We start from the raw sequence: 25731 nt of genomic DNA, 5'->3' as shown, positions 1-25731 counted from the left end.
AGTGCAGCGTAGTCGTTCCTTGGGCGCAAACTCTATTCTACAACTGTAAACTACGCTTAACAAGGTGCAGACCTCTTCACATGAATGCTTCGCTTCCTTTTTCCTCTCTCAACTTTGAATGCAAAAAAGAAAGTATACTTCTACGAAGGTGTGCACGAGACAAAGAGTTGAGAATCATTGGAAAATAGCATTCATGAAGGGGGGGTATCTGCAAGGTTGTACATGGAGGAGAAAGGTAAAAGACGGCGTCATTGAAAAAGGTTTCGTTTGGGTATAAGAGTTTTTTGTGGTAACCCGTCAGTGCAGTGAAATTTTTTCGGTTCACATAGCTAAGCTTTTTGGTTTGGTATCTGGGGATCTAGTGACACGAGACTAGCTTAGACACGGATGGCACCCTCAACGGCCTTGCGCTTCTTCTCCTGGCGGGCGACAGCCTTGGCGCCCATGATACCACCACCCCAGTGGCGGCGGGACTCCTCGTACTTGTCGGTGTAACCCTCCTTGATGGCGGAGAGGAGCTTGGAGAACTCGGTGTTGTCCTCGGAGCGGACCTCGGTGAGAGCGAGGACGGCAGCGGTCTGGAGGGAAGATGTTAGAGGGTGTCTTCAAGGGATGTGTAGGGTTTGGGAGCAGAGCAGTGTGGAGACATACCTTCTTGTGGACGACGGTACCGAGACGGGCCTTGCCCTTGACGATGGCGTAAGGGACACCCATCTTGCGGCAGAGGGCGGGCAGGAAGACGACCAGCTCGATGGGGTCGACATCGTGGGCGATGAGGACGAGGGAAGCCTTCTTGTTCTCAACGAGGCCGACAACGTGGTTGAGACCGTACTTGACGTTGTAGGGCTTCTTGGAGACATCCTCCTTCTTCTTGCCCTCAGCGACGGCGGTGGCCTCGACGTGGAGACGCTCCTTCTTCTCGGCCTTGGTCTCGGGGCGGTACTTGTTGAGGAGCTTGAAGGTCTGGGCGGCGGTGTTGCGGTCCAGGGTGCTCTGGAACTGGGCGATGGAAGGGGGGACCTTGAGGCGGAGGTTCAAGATCTTCTTCTGGCGCTGGAGGCGGACATACTCGGGCCACTTGACGAAGCGGCTCAGGTTGCGCTTGGGCTGGATGTCCTGGCCAATGCCGAAGTTGCGGGAACGCTTCTCGATGAGAGGGTTCTGGGTGGAGATTCGTTAGCATTCACAAGAGGTCGTTTTTCGACGATCTAGGCCTTGACAAGCTCAAGATCTGAAGGGCGTGTGCTCACCTTAGCGGCCTTCTTGGAACCAGCCTTACCCTGGGGGTAAGGGAGGGAGGCAACCTTCTTTCCGGACTTAGGGGGCTATCATTGAGAAAAAAGAAGAAATCAGCATCGTGTGCTCCACCATGTTGTGTTTTTTTTTTCTTGTGCTGAAACTCTTCTTTAAACTCTAGAGAGATCGCAAAGTTGCAGCCGAAACTTGGATTCGCTCCTATTCCTGTGCGCATGAACTGTATCCCAAGCTCATATCACATTGGGAAAAGGAACAAGAAGAATCCGGCTACAACCTTGCGACTCCAGCCAAATCATCACTGATTCCGTTTCACTTGAGAGGGCCCAGTGAAGGGTTCCCGAGATCCACGAAATGCAGCGGAAAACATTGCTATCTCAAGACCGAGGTGCGCGAGATGCAAGTTACCGACTTCCCACAGTTATGGTCTTTCACACAACATGTCGGTCGTCGGCAGTTGTTTGTCGATGACAAGGGTGTGTTCTCTCTCTCTCTAGAGGGTAGAGGAATTTTGTTGCTTCATTGGGATGTAGAAATCTCAAATGCTTACCACCATTGTTGTCGACTGAGATCCGCAGCGGCGTTGAGTGACGGGATTGACGATCGAGAGAAAAGAAGAAACGAAGGGAAGCAATTTGATTTTCGCGGAGAAAAAGCCGCCTGCCGCTTCTGTGGGCCGCCTTCGGAACAACTGCCTTGCCGGCGTTCCAGATTCCTGTCGATCACGTGCGATAGGGCTCAACCCCCTGGCAGAATAGCGGGCGGTGTACTATACTATACCATATTCCAGCCTGCATATCCTTAATTCAGTAGCTATTTTGAAGTCGTAGCTAGTGTAACTTCGTTGTAGATTGTCTGTCGAGTTACTGGTTGCCTCTAATCAAAATTAAAAGCCAGGTCTAGTCAAATCACATTACCCCAACGCCATCAACAGAACAACCCTGTATGCGCATACAAAATAACCAAACCGTATACAGCCAAAGAAAATCATTACACATTAGAGTCTCATCTCATCCCTACTTGTGGTATCAGATATCGCTTGATGCATAGCACTTCCTCCCCTTTCCCCCGGTCTATCACCGTATAGAGTAACTAGATTCTACCGCCACCCACCCAGCCCAGGCAACCCACCCCTCCCGAGCCCCGAACTGGCGGCCTGAATCGCCCGCTTCTTTCCCAGCTGGCCCTCCTGGCTCTTCACGCCAGCCACGATCTTCTCGATGTTGGTCTCGACGACCACGCCGCCGACAATCATCTCCCCCAGCACCGCGTGCATGGTCTCGTACCCGAAGATGAGGTCCAGCTCGCAGACGTTCTCGAACATGCGGTCCAGGGCCTCGACGAAGACCTGGATCAGATCGATCAGCGCCAGGGGCGATTCGGTCGAGGTCGAGATCATGATGAAGGAGAGGGTGGCGTAGGTGCGGTAGGTGATCTGGGTGGGCGCGTCCGAGGGCCCGTTGGCGGCACTGGCGCTGGCCCCGCGCGAGAGCAGCGGCGGGAGGGGCAGGAAGTTGCAGGCGCTTGGGGGGCGCTGGGAGACCAGGTTGTAGATCTGGGTGATGAGGGTCTGTTTGGTTTGGGTGTCCTGGTGTGTGCGAGAGAGGGTTAGCAATGACAAGGCTGGATGGGGGGAAATAGGGGGTTCAGGTGAGCAAGAGATAAGAGGGGATGCGGGCAAGGCCTGTAGAGAGAACATCTCACAATTTGAGTATAGAACTTGGTCAGACGGGGTTGACCGTTGTTGTTGAACACCAGGACGGCGTTGATCATCTTGGAGGCCTGGCTCTTGTCTGTCTTCTGGAATATGGACGCGTTGCGAAGGGATTGAAAGAGAGAAAGATAATATGTGGTGGGTTAAGTGCTCCAAGTGAACCAGCTCAGGAAGAGTACCTGCAGTAGTCCGAGTCAGTCTGTATTGTGCGTATCTCCGAAGCTCTCCGATTTCCCCTCGCGCGGGCGTGACGCATCTTCTTATCGATTAGGCGGTGGAGTCAATCGGACCGACCTAGAATGTCACCGCCCGGCAGATTTTCTGATTCCGTGCGCCGCGGAGGAAAGCTTGTCTCCAAAAAACTACCAGACCATTATCACCTCAACAACCTTGTTCTGAGTGGGGGGACTCGCCAAATTTTCAACATGGTTATCCAACTATACACTCTCAGATGTTCGATCCGGCCGTTACAGGCACAAGTCCATCGATATTTCTCCTCCGCAGTAACGGCGAGGAACTCCTCGCCTACCGAGCACTCGCTGGAAGAAGACTTCTCCAGCCCTGCAGAGGCGGTCGACCCTCAACACCCTACCTCGAATCCGCCTCTCTCTGACCTACCAGCACACCCTACCCCGAAGACGCTCCTCTCCGACCTGCCAGCAACCATCCTCAACGACTACTATGAGACCGAGTGCCCCAATGACGCCCAGCTCGCCTACGCGGACAAGTTCTTCGCCCCCTCGCGCCACTCCCCGGTCAAGCTCTGGTCGGCCAGCAAGTTCCTGACGACGCCCATGTCCGCCCACGAGCCCGAGGTCTGCTTCCTCGGCCGCTCCAACGTCGGCAAGAGCTCCCTCCTGAACCGCATCATGACGGGCAAGCTCTGCTACACCTCGACGAAACCCGGCCGGACGCGGGAGATGAACGCCTTCGGCATCGGCGGCACCAAAGGCGGCGAGTCGAAAATCGTGCTGCTGGATATGCCGGGCTACGGCTATGGCGGTCGGTATAGTTGGGGTAAAGAAATCATGAAGTACCTGCAGAAGAGGAAGCAGTACGTTTTGGTCTCGAGCAGCAATCCCCCACGCAAACCCCACCTTTTAACTTGAAAGCTACACACAATTAGACTCCGCCGCATCTTCCTCCTCATCGACGGCTTCCACGGCATGAAGCCCATGGACCGCGTCATGATCCGCTCGCTCAGCGAATACGGCCTCCCCTACCAGATCGTCGTCCCCAAGATCGACAAGGTCCTCGTCAAGCAGCGCAGCCAGCTCCGCTCCGGCATCTCGGAGTCCTCCCTCACCTTGTGTCGCGACCTGCACCGCGAGTTCCGGGAGTCGGCCGCCGACATCGCCCGGGAATGGAACGGTCCCCCGCCCCTCGGGGAGACCCTGACCGCCTGTGCGCACCTCGAGCGCACCCCCGGCAATTACATCGGCATCTCCGCCCTGCGCTGGGCCATCTTGAAGGCGGCCGGGTATGATGCGAATCTGGACGCGGAGGGGAATGTGATTAAGCAAGAGAAGGCGGCGGTGGCGCAGGTACAGAGCGAGGAGGGCGAAGAGAAGAAGAACACCAAGACGAAGGCCGGTAAACTTCCGGTAACGAAGGTGTTCAGTGGGCCAATCACTTTTTCATCCCACGTGTCGCCCAAACGACGATGAAACAGAGATGGAGAGAGAGAGGCTCTTTCACGGGGACCCCCCAGAAATCGAATTCACCATGGTACCACCCATACAACAGAGAGCGGAAGGGAATCAGGACACAATTTGGACGTGCCTTGAATTGATTTTCACTAAGACGGGGGGGGCCATGTTCACCCCTCCGCTCCCCCAAGGCGGGAGGCATCAATATAGCCGAGTTTTCTGTCACATTTGGAGCAAAGGCTATGCGCCTCGCATCATGTCCGATGCTACCGGTGCCCATTTGTGAAGGTCATCTGGTTTGATCTTGCTATCGACATGCATAGCTTGCGGATTGATGCGCGAGTCCGCCTGCGACTCTCAAACCTCTCAGGCTATGCTAGGATCCACGGTCTCTGTTAACGCTCGCTTGACGTCGTCAGTTTGATCGACGAGCGCATTGTAGTATTACGTGTAAATAAGTAATTTTCAACAAGACATATGTTTTCATTACAAGCACTAGTCAGGGCCACTTCAAAGACATTTTTTCATTGATTTCTATGGCAAGTGAGTATTGAAACAGCTGCAATGTGTGCAAAAATGTTTAAGCATGAACAGAGGCCGAGACCTTGAAGGCCTGGGGCTCGAGATAATGTTAAATGCATATGGACACAGAATATGCGAGACATGGCGCAAATCAAGACGGAAAGAACGTTGACCCTGGGGTCAACAGGATGTTTTGAATGCCACAACGCCGACCCATCATTATGCCGCACATCAAAATATGCTAACCACGCTATGCAAGTCTCATGATAGGAATAGAAAATCCATGGAGGGGTATCGTAATTATTTCATGGCTGGATCTGTTGAGTTAAAACGAGGGAATGAAGTGGCCGTGCCGTTGCCTAGATGTCGATTGACTGCCCTCAATCGTCTCTGTGGGGGGAAAAGCCGGACAACAAGCAGCAGGGTCGGATCTAAGCATCCGACACATCGTAATCTTCGTCAGTGTCGCTGACCTCGTTGCCCCAGCGATTGACAAGAATACGTCTGCCTAGCTGCTCACTGGGCACACCGTCGCGCGAAGCGCCAAAATCGAGAACCTGGAAATGGTCAGCAAAAAACTCTTGTATATAGCAAACACAATACTCACTTCGATGTAAGTCACTTCACGACGTTGCACTGCAGCAACGCAGCGACGATCGTTGAACTTGACCTGCCAAACTCCGCCCAGATCGGTGAGAAGGTCTCGAACACACTCTCCAGTGCGAACATCCCACATCTTCAAAGTTCGATCGGAGCCGGAGATGACCTTCTGTTCGTCATGCTGGAAGCATGTGATCGCCCCCGTATGGGCGCTCAGCAAGTTCTTGCATTGACCGGTCTCCGGGTCCCAGATCCGCAGAGTACAATCTGCAGCTGCTGAAACCAGACGTTCATATTTCAAGTCGAGCAGTCCAACGAGAGAGGTATGACCTTCCAGGTTGAACAAGAGTGACCCTGTCTCCAGAGACCAGACTTTGATCATGACGTCCATGGCTCCACTGATACAGCGATTACGTTTATGGTCCAAGACCACGCTATACACCTTTTGTGTGTGACCTTGAAGTCTGTGGACAACTTCTCCCGTTGACGTCTTCCATACCCGGACTGTGAAGTCATAACTCCCGCTCACCAACGTGTCACCATGTGCTGCAATCGCTCGGACCGAGTGCTGATGACCTGTAAGAACACGAACAAAATACGGGCAATCAGTGTCGTCCGAGTGAGGTCCACTAGGATGATACTCAGGGTCATCAGGCTTCGGAAGTTTCCAGACCCGCAGATTGGAATCACGAGAACCTGTGATGATTAGTGGCTCTTTAGGCATCATCTCAGCAGAGCCATCGGCCTTTTTCCCCACTTCCGTTGGTAGGACAATTTGCAGGCAGCGTACAGTTGAGGTGTGCCCGTGAAAGACCTGGGTACACTTCGCTTTTTCTATGTCCCAAACTCTGACTGATCGATCGGTAGATCCAGAAACCAGAGTATTGCCGTAGTACTCGAGAGCCCAAACGCCACCCTCATGGCCTTCCAGGGTTGCTCTGAGAACACCAGTATTTGTGTCGAAAACATTAATATTTGTGTCATCACTTCCAGTCACAATCTTATCCGTGTCAAACTGCAAGCAAGTGACCACGTGATTACCGTGTGCCCCAAATGCAATATGTCTTGGTTTGACATCCGGTTTCATCCAAGCTTTGTGGATGGCATAATGACGCTGATACAGCGATTTGTAGAGATGAAGTCCTCGTAGGGTTGGCAGGCCTATCTCTGGGTATGGGATAGCGGCAGCGGCGGCATTCGCGGCAGCGTAAGGTCCTTCCGAGTTAGACACCTCTGTTCTCCAATCTGCGGATTCGGAATGATCAGTTCCGCTTGAAGAAATCTTCCTCTTTGTTAATTTCCGGCTTGAGACACGCGTGACGGCTTTCCTCTTCGGTCGACGACTAAAAGACAATGCCATGTCACTTGACTCCGCAAGAGATACCGCAGTCTTGTTGTGGCCGGACTCCTCATCAGACTGAAAGGATGGCAATGTACCCAAGTCTTTTTCATGGTCCTCGCTGCCGCTCGGGAACTGCCAGCCCCATCCTTCTCTGATTGCACGTTCCAGCTCTCCATCGGGAAGTTTAAAGCCATCTCGATCAAAGAGCTCTTTCCACGACTTCTCGTCAGAGTTGATGATATGTCGCCATCGTTTGGACACCTGCGCAGCTCGACACATGGTCTGAACATCGAAATATTTGACGATGTTGAGACTTAGCTCGGTCGGAAGAGCAGACAAGAAATCACACTTCAGGGCCGGATTTACAACGTCTGCAACAAACTGCAAGGTCGGTTTGGGACAACGTTTGAGCAGCTGATGCATGACATACGGTTTCATCGGATCGGGAATCGTGTCGAAAAATTCCAGGACTGCGGGAATCTCCATTAGCGAAGCAGACCGCTGCGTCACAGACGTCGAGGAGCTGCCGCCAGCTTGCTCAACGAACGTTGCCTTCGCTTGCACATTCCGTAAAGAACCTACCGCCTTGGTGTCATTATTGTCATAACTCGAATCCGTGTCAGCTTCTGGGTCTTCGGCAGAGTCAAACGAGGAATCAACGTTCATTGCGTTCATCGCAGCGACTGGGGACAGACTTGGGCTAGGCAAGCACATATCTTGTGCCACCACATTATCGATAAATGCCCGCTGTGACGCTGATTCGCTTGGTGGGTGCTGAGAATCGTCGTCCGGAGCACCATATCCAGAATCCTGACTTGCAGACGCCCCTAAGTGAGGTCGACTGAGGCTTGATTCCGTGTCACTCCGAGCTAACGGCCTGCTTCGGTCTGAGACGACGGTTTTGGTGCGGAACGGTTCTCTCCAAGTGTTGTTTCCTGAAAAAGTGCCCTGCGACTCAATCTCCGAGGACAACGGGGATCGTAGCAATGTCTCTCGGCGAGGATTACTCAGACTGTAGACCCTCCGTCTGGGAATGACACCCTCCCCCGCACTGTTATTGCTTTCCGTCTCCGGAGTGGCGAGGCCAGCCGTCATAGATTGTGCTTGCGTGGGGGCTTGAGAACGAAACGAACGAGCTGAAGGCTCGGACGGAACTCTTTGGGAAGACGCATGAGTAATACGGTGACTATTTTCGATAGCGCGACGCTTAGATATGGAGAGGTGGTTCAGGGGCTGAGAACGTCGGGCCAGTTGGGCATCATCTGAGGTAAATGAGGTCACGGATCGTACCGTACCATTTGAAGCGTTCAGAGCAACCGCCTTTTCGTTCAGCTACATGATTTATATCAGTATAATCATGATAAAATCAAGACAAGCGAATCACAAGGCGGAGATCAGACAAACATACCTCCTTCAGCTTGGCTGCCGTGTCTTCGGGCTCGTGAAAGATAACCTGTTTCCCACCAAGTTCGAACTTAATGTTTCTCAATGATGGAGGAGTAGGAGATGATGCTAAAGGATATAGTTTCGGGTCGAGATTCCGCATTGCGTGAGGCGGCCTTATGGACATGGGTGGAAAAGTGGTGGTCGTAGTGGTGGTGGTCGTCACAACCGTGGTTTGAGTGGCAGGAGCAAACGAGAATTGTCCTACGGCTGCTTTGGGAGAGCCAGGGTCAAGACCATGACCATTTTCGCGGTCCTCCATGGCGTGTTCCCAGAGTCCGGTGCTGTTGTAGGGACGGGGTTGCAGTGTAGAGCACGGTTTGAGAGTCTGTCGCGCTAAGACAGCGTGGTCAAGGCGGGATCAGGGTCGAGAGTGTGATGAAGTATGAGGCACCATCGAAGATAATCTCAGGTACTTTGCGAAGCTAGTGCGGGTGAACAGGATCTTTTTATAATGGGGCGAGGAATCGTAGTTTTGTGCGCGAGAAAGTCGGCTAGACTCTTGTCGAAGCAAAGTCGGTGTTAAAGAGGGTCGCCAACACGAAACACGCCCGTCAAAACCATTTGAGTGCCCAAGAGGATTGGGAAAGAGTCGTTAGAACATATCCGTGCCAAGCAAGGTCGACTGGAGAGAAAAGAGGAACAGAAGTGGTCAGAGGTGTAAGTAAAAGGAGTGGGTTGGGTAAGGTTGGAGAAGCTGTGGCGTGCTTTGCTGACAAGGAGGTTGTTGTGCGGAGAGTAAGTAAGTTGGGATGAGGGAGGGAGGGAATTAGAGGAGAGGGAGGAGGGAGGAGGAGGGAGGAGGAGGGAGGAGACAGGCTGGGCTGGAGCAGTGGAGTGGAGGAGAGAGAGGGAGGGAGAGGGAGTTGGAGGTGGTTGGCGGGCGAGTACCAGGTAAACTACTGGTGGTTTGGGTCGGTGCTTTCTTTTCTGGTTGGAAGTTTACTTGGTCAGTCTCACAGTCTCAAGTAACTAAACTTAACTAACTTAACCAAGTTAATCAAGTAGCAAACCCGACTATGGAAAGTAATCATCGAACCCGCACCTGGGCTACTAACGGAGTAATACTCAATCATTAACTAACATATTAAAATAGCTGAGTTAAGTTACAGGTGTTACTGTAAAAGTACTACTAAGTACAGTAAGTTAGTTCGTTCTTAACACCGACTAGCCCAATCTGGCCGCCTTCCCGAGGTCCTCGTTTTGGGGCGAAATCGTCATTTTCATTCTCCGCAGTTGCAGGTTTAGTGACGACAGAGCTTGGAAGAATGTATGGCAAATCAAGGGTTTTTGCAGGCCAAGTTTCTGATACGCAGTAAGCAGGTGGTGCAACTTTTACACATACTCCGTACACCGAAACTGCATTGAACAATGAAGAACAAGAAAGCAAACAACGAAGGAGGCGAAAATTCAAGAGGCGAGGCGGGCGGTTAAATTAGCTGCTGAGTTTTTTTTGCCGTCCTGCAGATTCAATTTGCCCAATGCCCGGAACGCTCTGTGACCTGAAGCCCAATCATTCTGGCTTGGGACATGCAGAATCATGGCATCGAATCGCGGGCGTGTCGGGATACTACAGTAGGTTCCTGTTTCCACCGCCACCAATACCTCTTATCCGCCCTTCATTATCGGTGCATATGACACTTTTGTGTCTTACTTTGTAGACTTGGTCGCTTTTGCTGCTTTTTCTGTCCGTTTGACGAGGACTCCTCGTGCAAGACTACATATAAGAAAACACTGAGTAAGACTGGGATCTTGCCACTTGCCTCGGAAACAGTACACGTGACATGGTGGGGGTCTTCAAGGGAGATGATATTGTTTTTTTTTTTTTTTCGCTTTATATTTTTTATTCTTTGCCATATTCTCTGAAGGCCGAAGCCATCAAGGTGAGAAAGTCGTCATAAAAGCGCAGAGTAGTATCTACCTGTATCCATCATTTTTTTGTGTGCGATCAAGGAAGAAAAGACATCGACATGTCAGACTTGCCAGGGACAATTGCGGGGAAGCGCCAGATAAAGTCAGACCGTCTCGCCCGCGTTATCGATCATCGATTGCCGGTTCCAGAGAATATTACTACTGTACAATAACTACGGTACAGCAGTTGACAGCCTCGACCGCAGGCATTCAATCACTTTTTGACCATTCAATTTTTCATCAATGACTACGGTAAGCAATAGGTAGAGGTTCAAGCTGATCGGTCTGGTTCTAGCCCTGTGGCAAAACTACCAATCACAGGTCGCACAGTAAGATTACTGTAGTGTTTGAATCACCTATGGTTGAATGGCTCCTTGATCAATACATATATTTCCCGTTGCGATCCTCCAGCGAAAGCAGTACCGTGTATCACCTTGGTTACCTTGATTAGGTGGAGATTGGCCAGAGAAGCTCCTACGAACTCACAGTAGATACTAGATAGATTGTACATTCTCCAAAAATTATTCATTATCATTAGGCGGGTTCTGCTGGCAGGAAAAAATGGTCTTCGCATTCCCCGTGACCCGGACGGTACTTTGGGTGTTGTCGGTCTGATGTCGTCAACCCGTCAAACCGTCAACTCGCCTTTGGTCGGTCTGCTTTCCCCGAAACATTGCTTGCTGCTTGCTCACCTGCAATGTTACTCTGCCTTACCGTGCTCCGATTCCTCCCTTTTCCCTGCGAACTCCTTCCATTGATCACACGCACCATACTGCATTCTTCAGATCATTCATCTTGCCGCTTGCCAGAATGGTCAGATTTAGGGACTCCAATCCGCTTTACCCCTCCGTTCAAGTACAACCTCCTCGCATCCTTCATGATGCGGCGGCGAGTAGCGGGCCCACAACCAATGTCCAGACCCAGACCGTCATTGGAGCCCCTCCAAGATTAGTGCTTAAAGAAAGTATATCGCAGCAGCAGCAACAAAGCTTGGAGATGGTTCAGATCATGCTGCATGTATCGGTAGGGCCTCAATGATCATACCCTTGTGGGCTTGTCACCGACATCCGCCTGACGCACCTGACTAGTTTGGTACCTTATTCTACCTTCGGTTCGTCGCGTTTCCGCCTCGATTCGCTATAGAACTAGAATCTCATAGATGTGTTATGCTGCAGGGAGTTCCTACCGCTTCCCTGTTTCGATGACAGGGACCTCAAGGAAACCCAGCGCGAAAGGAAATTCTCCTACCGCGAATTCCTCGACCGGAATACACCATGTCCTACACTAGAGTCTGATGCGCAGGTTCCCTTTGGCAAAGGCAAAAGGGGCCAGCCGCTCAAGATCATCCTTCGAGGCTCCGATCCCAAGGCGGATATGATCCTTGACATCTTGGTATGACTCCGTAGTCAATCGCGCATTACAGCATGTTGACATGCGCAGGAAAACGGCATCTTCGACGCTTTAAGCAAGAATGTGCTGGAAGCCGTCCAATTGACCGTCCTTGTCGACAAGGATGCCCCCGAGAATGTGCTCGAGTCCTACACGTTCTCCTTCAAATACTCTGGAGAGTCTGGAGATATCAACCACCGTCTCGAAAGTCTGTCGATAGAACCAGTGGGACTAGTTGCTGACATCAAGACTGCCCAGTCAGCCAGAGTAGGCTTGGAGACGATTGTGAGGCGGCTGATCACGTTGAGTGCCTTCTTACCAGCTCTTCCAAGTCAGTATCCTCAGCTCATTCGAAGGGGGAAGCCGCTAACAGAAGTGAATCCAGACAAACGCAATCTAGGGGTTCATTTGTTCTATACTGATAATTGCCCTCCTGAATATGAGCCTCCGGGATTCAATGGGGCGAAAGATGACACGATCAAGTTTCCCCATTCAGAAAACTGGAGAAGAGAGTCGCAATCATGCGGTATAATGGATAGTGGATGGCATACGTAAGGGGATTCGTAACCCTTGTGATGGCTAAGTAGCTGATTATGTTCAGTGTGGGACTTAGGGTATCTTCTATGAAGTGGACTGGGCCTGAACCAGAAGGCTCAGAAGCTCTGCCCCAAATACCACCTGATCTTGAACATACGGATGTAGTTCAGAGAATGGATGATGTGGGATTTCGAGAGAAGGAGAGCGAGGCCGCCATCAACGTGGTCGAAAAGAGCAACAACACCAATAAAGATGGTTCATCAACCCGGGACCATGTTGTATCATCTACGCCATCGCAGAAAGCTGATGATTCTGTGGAAACTACCCAGGATGCTGCCGAAAGGCTGCAGTTGGAAGGAATGTTGCGAGTGAGTGAATTCTGCCTGAGACATGACAAATTTCCTTAGAAAGGCTACTAACAAGCCCAGACTCAAGAGTCAGGCTCTCAATTCGATAGTGGCCTGTCTCCTACACAGCCTATCGCCCCTGAAGCGCGTCCCCAGTCTGGGGAACCAAGCAGTATACAACCAGTACAAGTTCCGAAGCCAAATCTTTCAGATGAAAGTGTTCGTCACATTACGGAGTATTTGAAAGCTCATGGCTTGGATGCTCCTCGAGCTGAAGAAGGCCAAGGCACCGTGAGGTGTCAATGCGGCTGGGAAGGCGAAGAAAAAGCGAAATCCATGGTAGGTGGTGAGCCAGATGGTGTTAAAAACACAAAAGAAACTAACGTTGGTAGATCGAATGCTCTTTCTGCCACTTGTATCAGCATTTGTCCTGCTACGGATATAAAGATAGCGATGATGCCAGATTACCTAATGTCCACGCCTGTTATCGTTGCCTCCTGCAACCCAAAGAAGGCCAAGTACTCCAGGAAATGACCAGCCTGGTTCTTCTAAGAAGAGCCATCCAGATCATCCAGACGGAGGGCTACCCGAATCATACGTCGGTCTTCACCGAGAAGCTTCGTGAGTGGATCAATTATACTTTTGATACCATAATCTGACTGCGTGTAGACTGCAATGGACAGACCGTCATTCAAATGACGGAGCTGCTCAGAAAGCGCGAGCTCCTGGAAGCGACACCGGGATACAAAAGCAAAGGGTTTTCGCGCAGAGGCTTGCCAAAGTTCTTCATCCCAGCTTCGGAGGATGTCCAGCGGACAATCGAGGAAGAAATTCTGGATCCGATGCTGAAGATCCGACACCACGTAAGTCCGCTCTTACTTGTTGTGACTTCCAACCGTGCTTAGTGTACTACAGTATATCTGGCCCGATGGTTCGGGACCGCCTACTGAAGCGACAAGGTCCTTGATCGATAAAGATGGGGAAGCAAACACCGAGGACAGGGACTCGCAAAAGGAAAGCTTAGATTCCGCGCTCAAGCCAAGGGAACAGCGCGATACAGAGCCGCCGGAAGAAATCGTAACGGTTACCGGGAGCCAGACTCGAAGTCGCAAGAGGAAACAGTCCTTGCCTGTTCCCAAAGAGGACAGTGCACAGCCCGAACAGTCGACACCAGACCGTCCGAGTGGCAGAGTCACAAGGTTTAGCAGTCGAAGGGATAGCTCCCAACAGACCCACAGAACTCCGCGCCCAAAGACACCGACGACGAGAGAGACGAGCGAGGGTAGTCTTCGAAGGAGTGGCAGAAAGCGACGTAAGATCAGCAACTACTCCAAGCTCATTGATGTTGGGGCCGACGAGTTCGATGTCTGAACAATGCGACTCGTGAGGTCTCACTAATGGGATGTGATGTGCAAATGCTCATTACCCCCCTCGAAGACCATGATTAGTCGGATCAAAACCTTCAACCTCGAGGTAATACACACCGGTCATGTTATTTATAAAGTGAAACGAGGACCCTGAGTCATGACAAGCTTTCGACCCAGGGTCTGGCTTAGGGTCTCCGGCTAGCTTTCATGTACGGTTAGGATGTTTCGAAATAAGGTTATTGCACCCTTCCCTGTCTCAACCCCCCACCCCACGCAGTGGCCAGAAAGAGCTCAAACCCACGAACAGGAGGGGAATTGGGGTTCTTTTGCAGAAACAACACAAGAGTTTGATATCGCGTGAAACGCGCATGGTTTGAGACGCAAAGATGGGGTGTTGCTTGAGTGGGTACGTCTTTATTCGCACGGTGGTCTATGTACACCTTGCAGGCAAAGCTTGTTATGTTTCAAAAAAATCTACTATGAGCATAGTAGTAGCAGTATGATATTCTGTCAAGTTTCTATGACAAAAGCGAGTCGGTTTCTTATCTGGGTCATTCGTTGCAGGAGGTGGATGAATGACCTTCTTTTCGTGCCATCAGACTCGCAGTAAGCTGTTTCCGAAAGCTTCCCGGGCCTCGTATAGTAAGCCACAAAGAAAAGACCAACTCAGCTAGTATGTGATCGAGATTGACATGGAAAGCAAGGATCACTTCTCATTCTACCTAGTACCGTCCTGCTGGTTTACCACTCCAACCCCGGCAACCGAAAAGAGCAAGGCATTGAACACTTAAAAGCGCAAAGGAACAATGGCCGACTCGATAGCCAGCACCAAGCACTGCGTAGTTATCAAGACCCCTAAAGGTACTTAAGGTATAGTACACCTAGCAGTCATCAATACCAACCTGAACAACCACACATCGACCTCCAGTGCTCCAGTGGTCATATCCCTGGCTTTCCTTTCCATTCCAACCCGTATCTTATACGTCTCAATGAGCGTCTATAATGCCCGTTGTCACCGACACAAGACCAAGCTCATTCTTGATCCATTCACCCCACTCTACCTCTAAAGCGTAGCAGACGCATGCGAGGTCGTCGTCGAGTACGTACCCATACCAAATATCCCCTTTGATCCTCCCCCCCCCTCCACACACAAGCGAGCATTCATCACAAAGCCGCCAATGTCCCTATTCCTCTTCACCCCTCCTTCCCCCAATCCCAAACCTATAAACCTCAGTACCACCATCGCCAACACCCCGAAACCGTACCATCGCATGAGCCCGGAAGATGCGAAAGCCCCACCTAGCAAAAGCGACGCCGATCAAATACCCAGCCAAGTACTGGCGAGGATCACCAGAGCGCCAAAAAACGGGGATTTTGGCGTGGGGAGAGGGGGGACGAAGGTACAACAAATTTGGGATTTCGGTCTTGATCGTGGATCGGAAGGCTCGTCATGCCCGCAGCAGCAGGTTCGTGGGCGAAGCGGCACGGACTGACAACTTTTTTGGCCTTTACTTGTACTATGTAGTAGTCTATCTTACATCTGGTGCGTTTAGGGTTTGGGATGTCTCCATGACGATTGAGCCGTCATATTCGGAGCATTTGCAGAAGAGGGGTTAGATTCGTGCGGGCAGCGGGGACTACGGGATGGGAAGAGGTGGGAAGTGGGTAGGGAATTCGGGAGAGAGATTTGTTTTTGGGATAGGGGATGGCGGGAGAGGATGAGGTTGATCATCTTTTGGAGAAATAGCCACCAGGGGATTCTCTTTTTCATTTTCTTGTGCTCATGGTAGGTATGAAGTAGGCTAGCTGGGTTCATGGAGCGGAGTCCCCCCACGATTCGTAGATAATCGGTAGTTTTGGTACCGGTAGGAGTACTGCCTGTTCGAATCTATCGTTTGATTCATCTGGATCATTATTTTGTCCATTTTCCAAATCCTCCCTTCGCGAGGAAGGGGGTGGACCGACAACTTGAAAAAAACATCCTGAGAATCATGTCAATTCGGCATAGGGCTCGTCGATCAGGGGTCTAAACCCAAAGGTTCCAGCGGTTCGGGAGCCAAGTCAGCGAATAGTCCGCAAATGGTCCCTTATGCCTGAAACTGGTACTATCGACCATCCAAAACTCATTTGACGTGCGGATTGAGTTTATCATTTTCTGGAGAATGTGGCTGCGTCTTACTATCTCGGGTTATCGCTCCAGGAACTGGACATCGTATTGCTGGAGTTCGTGGGGAAACTCTGACGCTTGGCTCTTCCCGTCTGTTAGGTCAGCTCATAGCAGCGTCAGCACGAGCCGCAGTGGACACAATTGTGTTCGTAGCAGAGAACCAGATTTGTCATATGTCCTGCCTGTCGAGCTGCGGAACTGGCTCGGCAAGTGAGTGGCATTGAATGGGAGACTAATTCGGTAAAAGATAGCCGGACAGACGGACGGCAGCTTGGCAGATAATCGATCTGCATACTAGTACTGTACTGTATTCCTTAGCAAACGAGGTACGGAGTATGCTGCATGAAATACTGACATGCATTCTCAAGCAGATTGACCTCACCTCAGCAGTGGCCATGGCGAGAAACTGATAGCATGAGATGAAAGCTAAGAAAACTGTTGAGATTTGCATCTCATCGGCCCCTTCGAAGGCCTCAAATTCAACATTGTAGGCGGCACAACCTTGACCTGATCAATCCCGCCGTCTGTCCCGATTTAATTGGAGCCAGTGAGCCAAGTCCATCCCTGTGATAACAAGACTGACTGCCACTGGCGTCATCATACCCTCTCCATGCTGCCAACCGCATATGAGTAATTCCTCTGCATGTACATGCAAATGAGGGTTCGGCGAGACGCCATCTCAGCGTCGTTCCATGAAAATATGTGCCAGAAGGCCATCGATCATTGTTGACTATTCAATCGCCATGCATCTAAGATTTGAGATTAAGCCTTTGGCTACCCAATGACGAACGACTGATGTCTAGTTCGCCGCTATCTTGCCTCCTGATCGGTAGTGGCGCACGGCTGTAGACAGCATGTGAATGACGAGGATGTCCTAGATATTCCAATTAGAGTAGAGATGGGCAGGTTCGTGCTTGCTCAGGATCGATATCATCGACCACTATTGAATCGGAACTTCGATGACCCCACCAGCACGACGCCGGGGTATGATGCTGGGGCGCGGGACGAAGATCAGCAGCAGCGAACATTCCCATTGGGAGGAAGAAACCAGCTAAGGGACGGCTGAGAGGCTGAGGGCAGGCGAGGAGGTTAGGTAGTTCTTCGAGGCAAGGCTTTCTTTCCACTGTGCGCAGTGTGCACATAATCAGCAATTTCCATGGATCATCGATCATCGACGGAGTGGTTGGCAGAACCCGTGGAGCAACGACTAGCCGCTTTTAGCCCCTGACTTTTAAGTTCAGGAGGATTTTTGCCCGCTGCCGACACAAACTTGGTATGACATGACAGCGCGACAGTTTGCGTTTCTGAAATTTGAAGTCCTGATACACAAGTTGGTGTTTTACTGGTGTATGCAGTCCTCATGTATGCGCACCGGCCCTTATGATGCATTGCTCGAATGGCTGCAATTCTTCCCCCTCTTCTTGACTTGAGGAAAGGAAAAGACCGGGCTTCGTTTGTTTATCCCCAAATAGTCCACGTAGGCACGTGTGCGGCCGCGCGCCTAAACCTTTCCGTATTTATTATTTATTCCCCTGGAAAAGGAAAAAGAAGAACACTATTGCCTCTAGAACCGCCCCTAGAAAAATGCAGAAGACGGGAAGGAACACATCCTTGAAGAGACAAAAAGAAAGAAACTTTAACTAAGGTAAGGGGTTACGCTATTATGGACTTGTCACTTCGACTGCATCTTCAACTAACTTGCTCGCTCACACAAGTCCTTTCTCATCATGACAACCGCTTACCAGTTCCCAGTTCCCAGTTCCCATGGAATTTTTACCCGTCGCCCCGTTCGGAACCCCTGGACTTCAAGACATCAATTTCCAGGTAATCAATTTCTTGCATTGTAGATTAGTCGTTCAGGACTCCGGACTCCGGAGCTTGGATAGTATAGCACTCATGTCCAGTACTCACAGCATAATCCCTCATGCGCTGATTCGGATTCCGGAACTCTGAGTCTCTCACGGACCTCTACGGCCCCATAAGAGACCGACCTCAGAGCCCAGACAGAACCTGTGGCACAATTCCTCGTACTGGCTTGGAACGGCCTCCAATTGCAACATGACGAGGAGAAACCAATTCCTTTCTGAATCCTGTACTTGCCTCGATGGGGCATCGCTTGCCCCGGGGACCCATCATGAGTTATCAAATTCTCATCACCGGGTATCCACGAACCCACCCCTCAAGTTCCCCTCTCAGCGGCCACTTAGCGATCTATGGAGCCATGGTTGAGGGGTGCCTGTCGATTGTTACTGCTGTTGTACGATGCTCCAATTCCACTCACCATTCGTTCTCCCCTGATTGTGATGGTCATGGCCCAGGGCTTGCTTCTTGACATTCGTTGTCAGGCTCTCATGCTCCACATCTACGATTTGAGTTGCTAAAAGAGAACCTTTACACCTTTCAAGGCATCTTTGTTTGGGTCTGGAAGTTGTCCATCCGGACTTGCTCCCTCCTAGTTGTTGGCCCATGCTACTAGATTTAGACACTACTGGCGCCTCCTTCCAGTATTTCTGTCTTCAGTGTCCCACCCCTTTACCGATAGTAACTCTCTACTACTGTTTTACAGTGCTCTCTGCACCGTGATTAATAGTTTAAATATACGGTTTTTAATTTTTTGATTTAATTTTTGTTTTGTTTTATTAAACAAATTTTTTTCCATAGCGCCTGCTATTCCCTTTAGGCTTTGACGGCCGAACCCTCCTGCGCCCGGTCAATCTTCTGCACCGGCAGTCCTTCAAAAGCAGTTGAGGATCCTCTTCTTGGTGCTCTGCACTTTTTTTGGACAATAGCTTCACTCGTTCACCTTTTTTTCCTCTCTCTTTTTATTCTCAAACCGCAACACATTTTCTTCCATAGTCGAACCACCTACTTCACGACTCTGACCTGTTTCCCTTCTTATCTTACTTTCTTTAACCTTATGCCACGGACCCCTGCCCCTACATATTGTGGCGTTCATAGGGTCAGGTACCAGCAACCATTCGATTTCCAGACCGCCTATTCAAGCATACTCGGAGTATAGCATTTGCTAGCGAGACGTTGGAAGCCGGAATACGTTGTGACCAAAACGGTAACCATACCAGGCGAACAAGGAGTTTCTGACGGCACACCGACTTACGCTCGTGTGGGGAAGACACAATCGGATCCGGACACAAGAGCTAAAAAGGATTCGAGGCCTTCCACCTTGAGCTTCGAGTCTCTATCCCAATCTCACTGTTGCATGGAGAGACGATTTATGTGGTTACTCCAAGCTAGCGCTGCAACGAGAGTAAAGTAGTCCGATTGCAACTGTCACAGACCGAACTCATGAACTCGGGCGATCGAAACTTCTTACCCAGCGGACCATTGAAAGTTACTGAGAAGAATCGCCAAAATGAATCCAACTCCCAGTGGGAAGCTTCCGGCAACATTGAGTCAGGATGATCTGAGGAACGAGAATTCCTCAAAGGCCTATAAGATCTTGGGAGCCGCTGATATTCCTTCTCGCGATGAATTCCCGAGCCGCGACGACAAGAGAAGATCGAAAAAGCCGACCTTCAGACGATCTCCGGAGGTAAAGTCACAAAAGAGTGGGAGTTTCGTTCCCTTTCCGACCGCCGGTTCAGAATCCACTCTTCCACCAGCTCATCTCCGTGTTCGAGCCTCATCCCCGCTGTTGGGGCAGGAATATCGATTGGAAGATACTGCCTTGCCTGCTGTACCAACAGCCTCGAAGAGACTTCACCTTACTGGCTCCTCATCGGCCTTATTTTCCTATTTTACCTCCAAGGAATCAACGACGGACTCGAACCCGTTCCTTGGAGTTGCAACCAGTAGCTCTGGAAACAACGAAAATCGCAAATCAGAGTCGCGGCAACATGCAGAACCGCGCCATGGACTGAAACAGCCCAAGGAATCCATGAGGGACTCGCGCAAGAAGATGCGTCCGCCTCGGATTGATCTTTCAATGCTGTTCCCCAAGCCACGGGCGAATGCCGCGCCTCTTCTGTCCCCCCAGCGGATGGTAGATTCGCCTTCGCCCATCTCAGTGACCTTCGAGCAGGCTACTACCAACCCGGAAGACACCCAGACCCAAGATTCCTCTCAAAAGCCATCAAAAACGCCGCATCATCCGAAGACATCTATTCTGAAAGTAGCCAACCACCACGCTCAAGAACCATCCACTAAGTACAAGATGAGAAGCTCAGATTGGTCAGATTCTTCCTTCGAGAAGACCGTACGCACCAATGAGATGGACCTTGCTTTGCAAAGGTATAGCGACATGGAACATACCGCCCGGCCGTCCGAGCGATTGCATGCACAGTCTCAGAGCCGCGACAATCACGTGTTAAAACGGGATTCGAAGTCGACCGAGCAGGACTCGCGAGACCTATCATCCAATAGTTCCGTGAGCGGATGGAGCAGAGAGTCCTACTTATCTCCTAAAACCCGCTTTCCTGCAAAAGCTTATCGTGCCTCGAATGCTGGGCACAATGGAGCCAACGCGAAGAGTTCAATGCCCAAGAAAACCAGCAAGAGTACGTTGAGAACGGCGGATCTCAACCAGTCAAGCGTTCTTTGTCTGTCTTCGTCAGAGGACGAAGAGGAAGACGACGACGAAACCTATCCCAAGGGCCATTCTGATGCAAGTGCGAGAAACAGTGTGGCAACTTACGGCGAGTGTGAGCCTGAAATCTGCACAGCTTCTGCAGCGCATACCACTAGAGGCACGCTGCGAGACATCGACCGGCCAATATCTGGCATAAGTCGTGGATCGCAATACAGTCAGAGGAACCAATCTCTTCGTCGAAACCCCTCCATGTCGTCAGCGGGAAGATCATCAACAGCCACTAGGAAGAGTCAGTCTCGCCGATCAAGTGGTATCCCCACCATTTCTGAGCCCGAGTTCTTCCATGGAGACCCTATCTTCAGTCAGTCAAAGACTGCTCCGCGCACTAGAAACTCGATGACTGCACAGAAAGAGGCCAACAGACGAAGTCGAGTCATTGCGGTGACGCGGCAAGAGGAACATCTTCTAGAAGCCATGAGACAGCGACAAGGCAAAATCACGCCCAGTCTCTTCAACGAAGTCCGTGTTCCGGAACCCGATCAGGGATCTATGCTTTCCGTGCCTTCACGCGATTCCTTCTATGGCACGGACATGTCGTTCCTACGCTTGAGCCCGGCAGTTTCGGCTATATCGAGCCAAACCATGCAGCAAAGTGATCGGGAGGGGCTGGTGTTTCAGAGTAGTTCTTCTGATGGAGAGCAGAAAACTGTTTGGTCGTTCCCCTCGCCTCGCACCAGTCTTGCATACTCCGAGAGCCTTCCATCCCCCGTCACTAGCGGAGCTTCTCCCATAACACCCACGCATCCTTTGCAGCGTTTCTCGGCCCTTCCAACGCAAAAGCCGCCGCCTATGCGTCCACCTCCGGCTGTGCCCAAATCACAGCGACGACACTCAAGGAGACGCACGGATAGTAGCGAAGCGATCATCCTGGAGGAGTCGAACGAGGTGCCCCAGAGCGAAGACTTTCCTATCTGGGCTATCAGGTGGAACAACGAGAACAGTAACGTGACGGCTGTCCACTAAAGCTCGATGTCTTGGAAGCACTTCAGCTGTCTTCTAAGTTTATGAAAGCGATGTCCAACAACTTCAATTCAACGCTCGATCATACTGCATCATTCACTCGCTTGATGCATCTCATAACTATCTATTTACCCACCTGAACACTCGTTGCTTTCTCATTGATACCTAAACTGTTGTCGTTTTGTATGTAACTTGGCGATATGATACCAAATGACTATCCTTTAACAACACCGATCGCTGGCTCATTATTGCCTACTCATGTATATATTCCTTTTGACAGATTAGAGAACGGGTGGTACGGTGTACCACCAAATCAAATGACTTCAAAATTGAACCATGGTTTTCTCCTGCATGCGTAACGTGGTCTGTTTGATTGCGTATAAGACGAAAGAACTGTGGCTGCGAATTTGCACGAGCGTGGTTTGTTTGTGTATGAGACGCGCCCGCTTGTTGCACCCATTCAAAGTCCGCGATGAAAGGCTAAGGAGGCAGCCCCTGAAGCCGGCATATACCCACCGGGCTTGTCGAATGGTAGCCAGGCACGTTGGAAAGTACCACATCAAGGCGAGTGGCGGTGCCTGGATTGGAGATGTGGTAGCTTGCCAAGGTGCCGAAGGCAGGGTTTGTCTGTTCGGAAGGATTCTCTGTCAATCGACGCTAGAATGGATATGTGTAGTTGTTCATATGGCAGTAGCATGGGTGGGTGTGCGCTGATGATGAGCATGGATCGACGTTAAAATGGTTACTGCTATGTCTTAGTGTGACGTCAGCTGCCATTCCTCAGGGGAGGGGTGGATGAGAGATTAGCGAAAGGTTGACCCAAAGAATTGAGTTGAAGGCTGGAAAGTGGGAAGTGGGCAGCAGTCAGTGGGAACCTCTAAGCTATGAGTACGCAGTACGCTCCCTACGTAACCTATGGACTGAACCGAGACTGAGGGACTAGACCGCCACAGTTGCTGCTGCTCAGCTGCTCAGTGCTTTCAATTCCCCCCCTCCCGTGACCCACACCGCCCAAACAAGCGTCTCGACAATACCCCGGACTCTCTTATTCTCTTGTTCACTCACCCACTCCAGGCTTGCTTTCCTTGCCTTTCTTCCTTTGTCCTTTGTTCTACGGAGGGTACTCTACTTGAACTTTACACCTTAATATCCTACCCTCCCATTTTCACCCTCACGAACTAGTGACCCTTCCTCTACCTGCTTCTCGCGACTCACTCGATCAGGCCTCGGTTTGCTGGCGGACTCACGGCCCAGCGCGCACAAGCTCCCGCTACCCCCTCCCCCTCCGACAAACGACCGACGCGTGCACATTTCGCTCAAGAAAATCTCCGCCGCAGTCGCTTACAACTAATTCAGTCTACGCGACGTGAGAACATTGCTGCAGGGCAGCCTATACAAGACTGCTAGTGTTTTACTCGAAGCTCAACCACAGACAGCGCAAGTGCTTTCGAGGACGAGTTGACTAACATCACTATGGGAGAGACCGCAGCGCGCCGGTCTGCAGGACTGGGAACAACCATGAAGAATGCTTCTTGGGTCCTAGTAAGATCTTCATCTACCCTTTGTTAAAAGATTGCTGCGCGCCTGTGCTTTGCGCTCAGCGTCATCCTTGCTGGGCACGCCCGTTAACTATGTGTTCTGGTCTAGTTGGCGGCACAGTATACTGCCTTTGTGTTGGTAAGTTCACCATGTCACTCAATGCTCTGCAGCTGTAATGGAAAGCTAAACTTCTCCTTGTAGTTATCGCATTATTCTAGGGTCATGCCGCCAGCTGGCGGCAGACGGTATCTGACGTCCACCGCTGTTTTCTTCAACGAGGTCGCCAAACTCGCCATCTCCTTGACTATAGCCCTGTACGAGGTTTCGAAGACGGCACCACCTTCGGTTCCCGCAACGTCGCTATTCTTTTCGCTCACCTCCGCCGTGTTCTCCGGCGATAGTTGGAAGCTCGCAATCCCCGCTTGTCTCTATACGATCGCCAATTCTTTGCAGTACATTGCACTCTCGAACTTGCAAGCTGCCACTTTCCAAGTCTCGTACCAGCTGAAGCTTCTGGTAACGGCCATATTCAGCCTTTTTGTCTTTAGAAGGTCGATCTCTCTCCGCAAATGGGGTCTGCTGGTACTCCTTGTGATTGGGGTTGCACTGGTGCAAATCCCCAATGGCAGCGTCGACGAGGCTCACTTCGATGAAGCTGCGCATCTTTCTTTCCCCCGGTCGTTGGAGGAGTGGAAAGCTGCCAAGCTTGGACGTGAAAATCTACACAAGCGTTCCGCAACTTACGAAGGCATTGAGGAGGATATTCTGACTGCTAATCCTCGCTTGAACGGAACAATTGGTCTCTTGGCTACTGTAGGCGCCTGCGTTGCCTCTGGTCTAGCGGGGGTATATTTCGAAAAAGTCATTCAAGACAGCGCGAAGGCGACATCTCTTTGGGTGCGCAACGTTCAACTGGCCGTTTACTCTATCTTCCCTGCACTGTTCATCGGCGTCGTATTTCTGGACGGTGAGAAAGTGGCAGCCAATGGGTTCTTCGATGGATACAACTGGGTCGTTTGGTCTACTGTTATTATTCAAGCCCTGGGAGGTATTGCCACGTCTTTCTGCGTTGGCTATGTCTACAGAGATGCGAAGAACATTGCTACGGCTGCAAGCATCGTCCTCACAACGCTAGCGAGCACCTGGCTCTTTGAGTTTGAACTCACTGCAAATGTACGCCATCATCCCCTTCGCTTACTGAGATGAGAACTAATGTTGATGCTTGCAGTTCCTCCTTGGGTCTTTCGCAGTACTAGTGACTACTTGCCTCTGTGAGGAGTCAAGCGCCAACTCTGTCAAGGCTCAACGACAGACGCTGCGTCCGCCCCCCATTCGAGTTGACCGCTATGAGAAGGATAATAAGAGTGGTGAGGCTTCGCCTGCCTCGCCATCACCCAACGAAATATCTATCAAGCTTCCTGGAACACCATTCTTGTCCGATGCCGGCCTCTCCACATCGAGACCTACATCACCGGGCCATGTACGCGTTAGTGCTGGCCGCACTACAAGCGGAGGTTACTTTGAGAAGCACCCTCGGGATCAATGAGTCGAGGGTGCGATTAACAGTGTTTTGATAGTGGCTTTTGAATTGGCGCTACACTGTATCATGGTTTCAGGAAGTAAATATGGATGGATAGAAGCGGTGACGCCTGTTACGTTCTCGACGGAAAATGCCTCAATTTCTTGTACTCTATGGTCGTTCTTCTACCTTGTTGATTATAGCTGGATAGGATTCTCAAATCCCATGTTTTTATACACCGTGCATCTGCACCATATGCAGCAAAAGTATAGTAGCTTATCTTTCATCATCCACGACATACAAGGCTGATGTACAAGACATTGTACATCATCCTGGCTGATTTGGGGGTGGCTGTGGGCAGTCACATGTCTCCTATCAAGTCTCCTTTGGGGAGACTAGTACCTATCCTCTATATCTTTCCGTATAGCCTCGTCCGTCCTCATTGATATCTCTTCCCTTCGTGGCAATTGTTGGTATGAGGTATCGTATATCTAGGCAACATGCGGCGTGATCGATATCAGTTTAAGCCCTCACCCAGGCAGCAGACCTTGTCCGAGCGCAGAGCAGAGCTACTCCTGCGAACAACGAGTCGGTTCCGTCACCACCATGCTAATCATATGTTAGAAGAGGGCGCTCGAGTCTCACCATATTTCAGCAGTCAGGCTCAACAGACTCCCGAGAGTTATCTTTCTGAGAATCTTCACACGCCTCCATTTGACGATGTCCAGGAGCTTGATGCATTTGGTGAGTCGTGATAGTACTTTCAATCGTATTCTTCGTGGGTCTAACGTCAATAATTATTCAATTAGATCTTGAGCTGCTAGCGCAGTCAAATGTACAGACACAAGGTGTTCTCCAGCCGAAT

General features: G+C 50.9%; 6 protein-coding genes across 6 annotated transcripts; 4 read left to right on the top strand and 2 right to left on the bottom strand.

Moving 5' to 3' along the window:
- Window positions 1-69: 69 nt before the first annotated feature.
- Window positions 70-3204, bottom strand: BO72DRAFT_481426 (60S ribosomal protein eL8). Its single transcript, XM_040947676.1, has 5 exons — window positions 2959-3204; window positions 2456-2842; window positions 1251-1325; window positions 652-1161; window positions 70-578 (listed from the first exon to the last, which is right to left on the bottom strand). The coding sequence occupies exons 1-5, from the start codon at window positions 3025-3027 to the stop codon at window positions 378-380; spliced, it is 1242 nt and encodes a 413-aa protein (XP_040795836.1). The 5' UTR covers window positions 3028-3204; the 3' UTR covers window positions 70-377.
- Window positions 3205-3393: 189 nt separating this feature from the next.
- BO72DRAFT_501538 (translation initiation/elongation factor MRX8) lies at window positions 3394-4635 on the top strand (the record flags this gene model as incomplete). Its single annotated transcript, XM_040948994.1, has 2 exons — window positions 3394-4022; window positions 4095-4635. The coding sequence occupies 2 exons, from the start codon at window positions 3394-3396 to the stop codon at window positions 4633-4635; spliced, it is 1170 nt and encodes a 389-aa protein (XP_040795835.1).
- A 935-nt stretch (window positions 4636-5570) lies between these two features.
- Window positions 5571-8786, bottom strand: BO72DRAFT_463479 (WD40 repeat-like protein; the record flags this gene model as incomplete). Its single annotated transcript, XM_040946597.1, has 3 exons — window positions 5571-5696; window positions 5747-8413; window positions 8490-8786. 3 exons carry the CDS (start codon window positions 8784-8786, stop codon window positions 5571-5573), a joined length of 3090 nt encoding a protein of 1029 aa, XP_040795834.1.
- Window positions 8787-11245: 2459 nt separating this feature from the next.
- BO72DRAFT_501536 (putative meiosis specific protein Hop1) lies at window positions 11246-14079 on the top strand (the record flags this gene model as incomplete). The annotated part of the gene is made up of 10 exons (XM_040948993.1): window positions 11246-11458; window positions 11524-11546; window positions 11611-11827; window positions 11876-12155; window positions 12210-12375; window positions 12426-12729; window positions 12790-13047; window positions 13101-13329; window positions 13378-13571; window positions 13624-14079. The coding sequence occupies 10 exons, from the start codon at window positions 11246-11248 to the stop codon at window positions 14077-14079; spliced, it is 2340 nt and encodes a 779-aa protein (XP_040795833.1).
- Window positions 14080-19612: 5533 nt separating this feature from the next.
- BO72DRAFT_390965 (uncharacterized protein) lies at window positions 19613-21811 on the top strand (the record flags this gene model as incomplete). The annotated part of the gene is made up of 1 exon (XM_040941828.1): window positions 19613-21811. One exon carries the CDS (start codon window positions 19613-19615, stop codon window positions 21809-21811), a length of 2199 nt encoding a protein of 732 aa, XP_040795832.1.
- A 1325-nt stretch (window positions 21812-23136) lies between these two features.
- Window positions 23137-25034, top strand: BO72DRAFT_298764 (putative UDP-galactose transporter). The gene is made up of 4 exons (XM_040940428.1): window positions 23137-23350; window positions 23456-23485; window positions 23549-24520; window positions 24576-25034. Exons 1-4 carry the CDS (start codon window positions 23282-23284, stop codon window positions 24891-24893), a joined length of 1389 nt encoding a protein of 462 aa, XP_040795831.1. The 5' UTR covers window positions 23137-23281; the 3' UTR covers window positions 24894-25034.
- The last annotated feature ends 697 nt before the right edge of the window (window positions 25035-25731 follow it).

Source organism: Aspergillus fijiensis (genome assembly GCF_003184825.1).
Source record: "Aspergillus fijiensis CBS 313.89 unplaced genomic scaffold BO72scaffold_88, whole genome shotgun sequence".
In the NCBI taxonomy this organism is placed as follows: Eukaryota; Fungi; Ascomycota; class Eurotiomycetes; order Eurotiales; family Aspergillaceae; genus Aspergillus; species Aspergillus fijiensis.
This window is presented reverse-complemented; position numbering and strand designations above follow the sequence as displayed.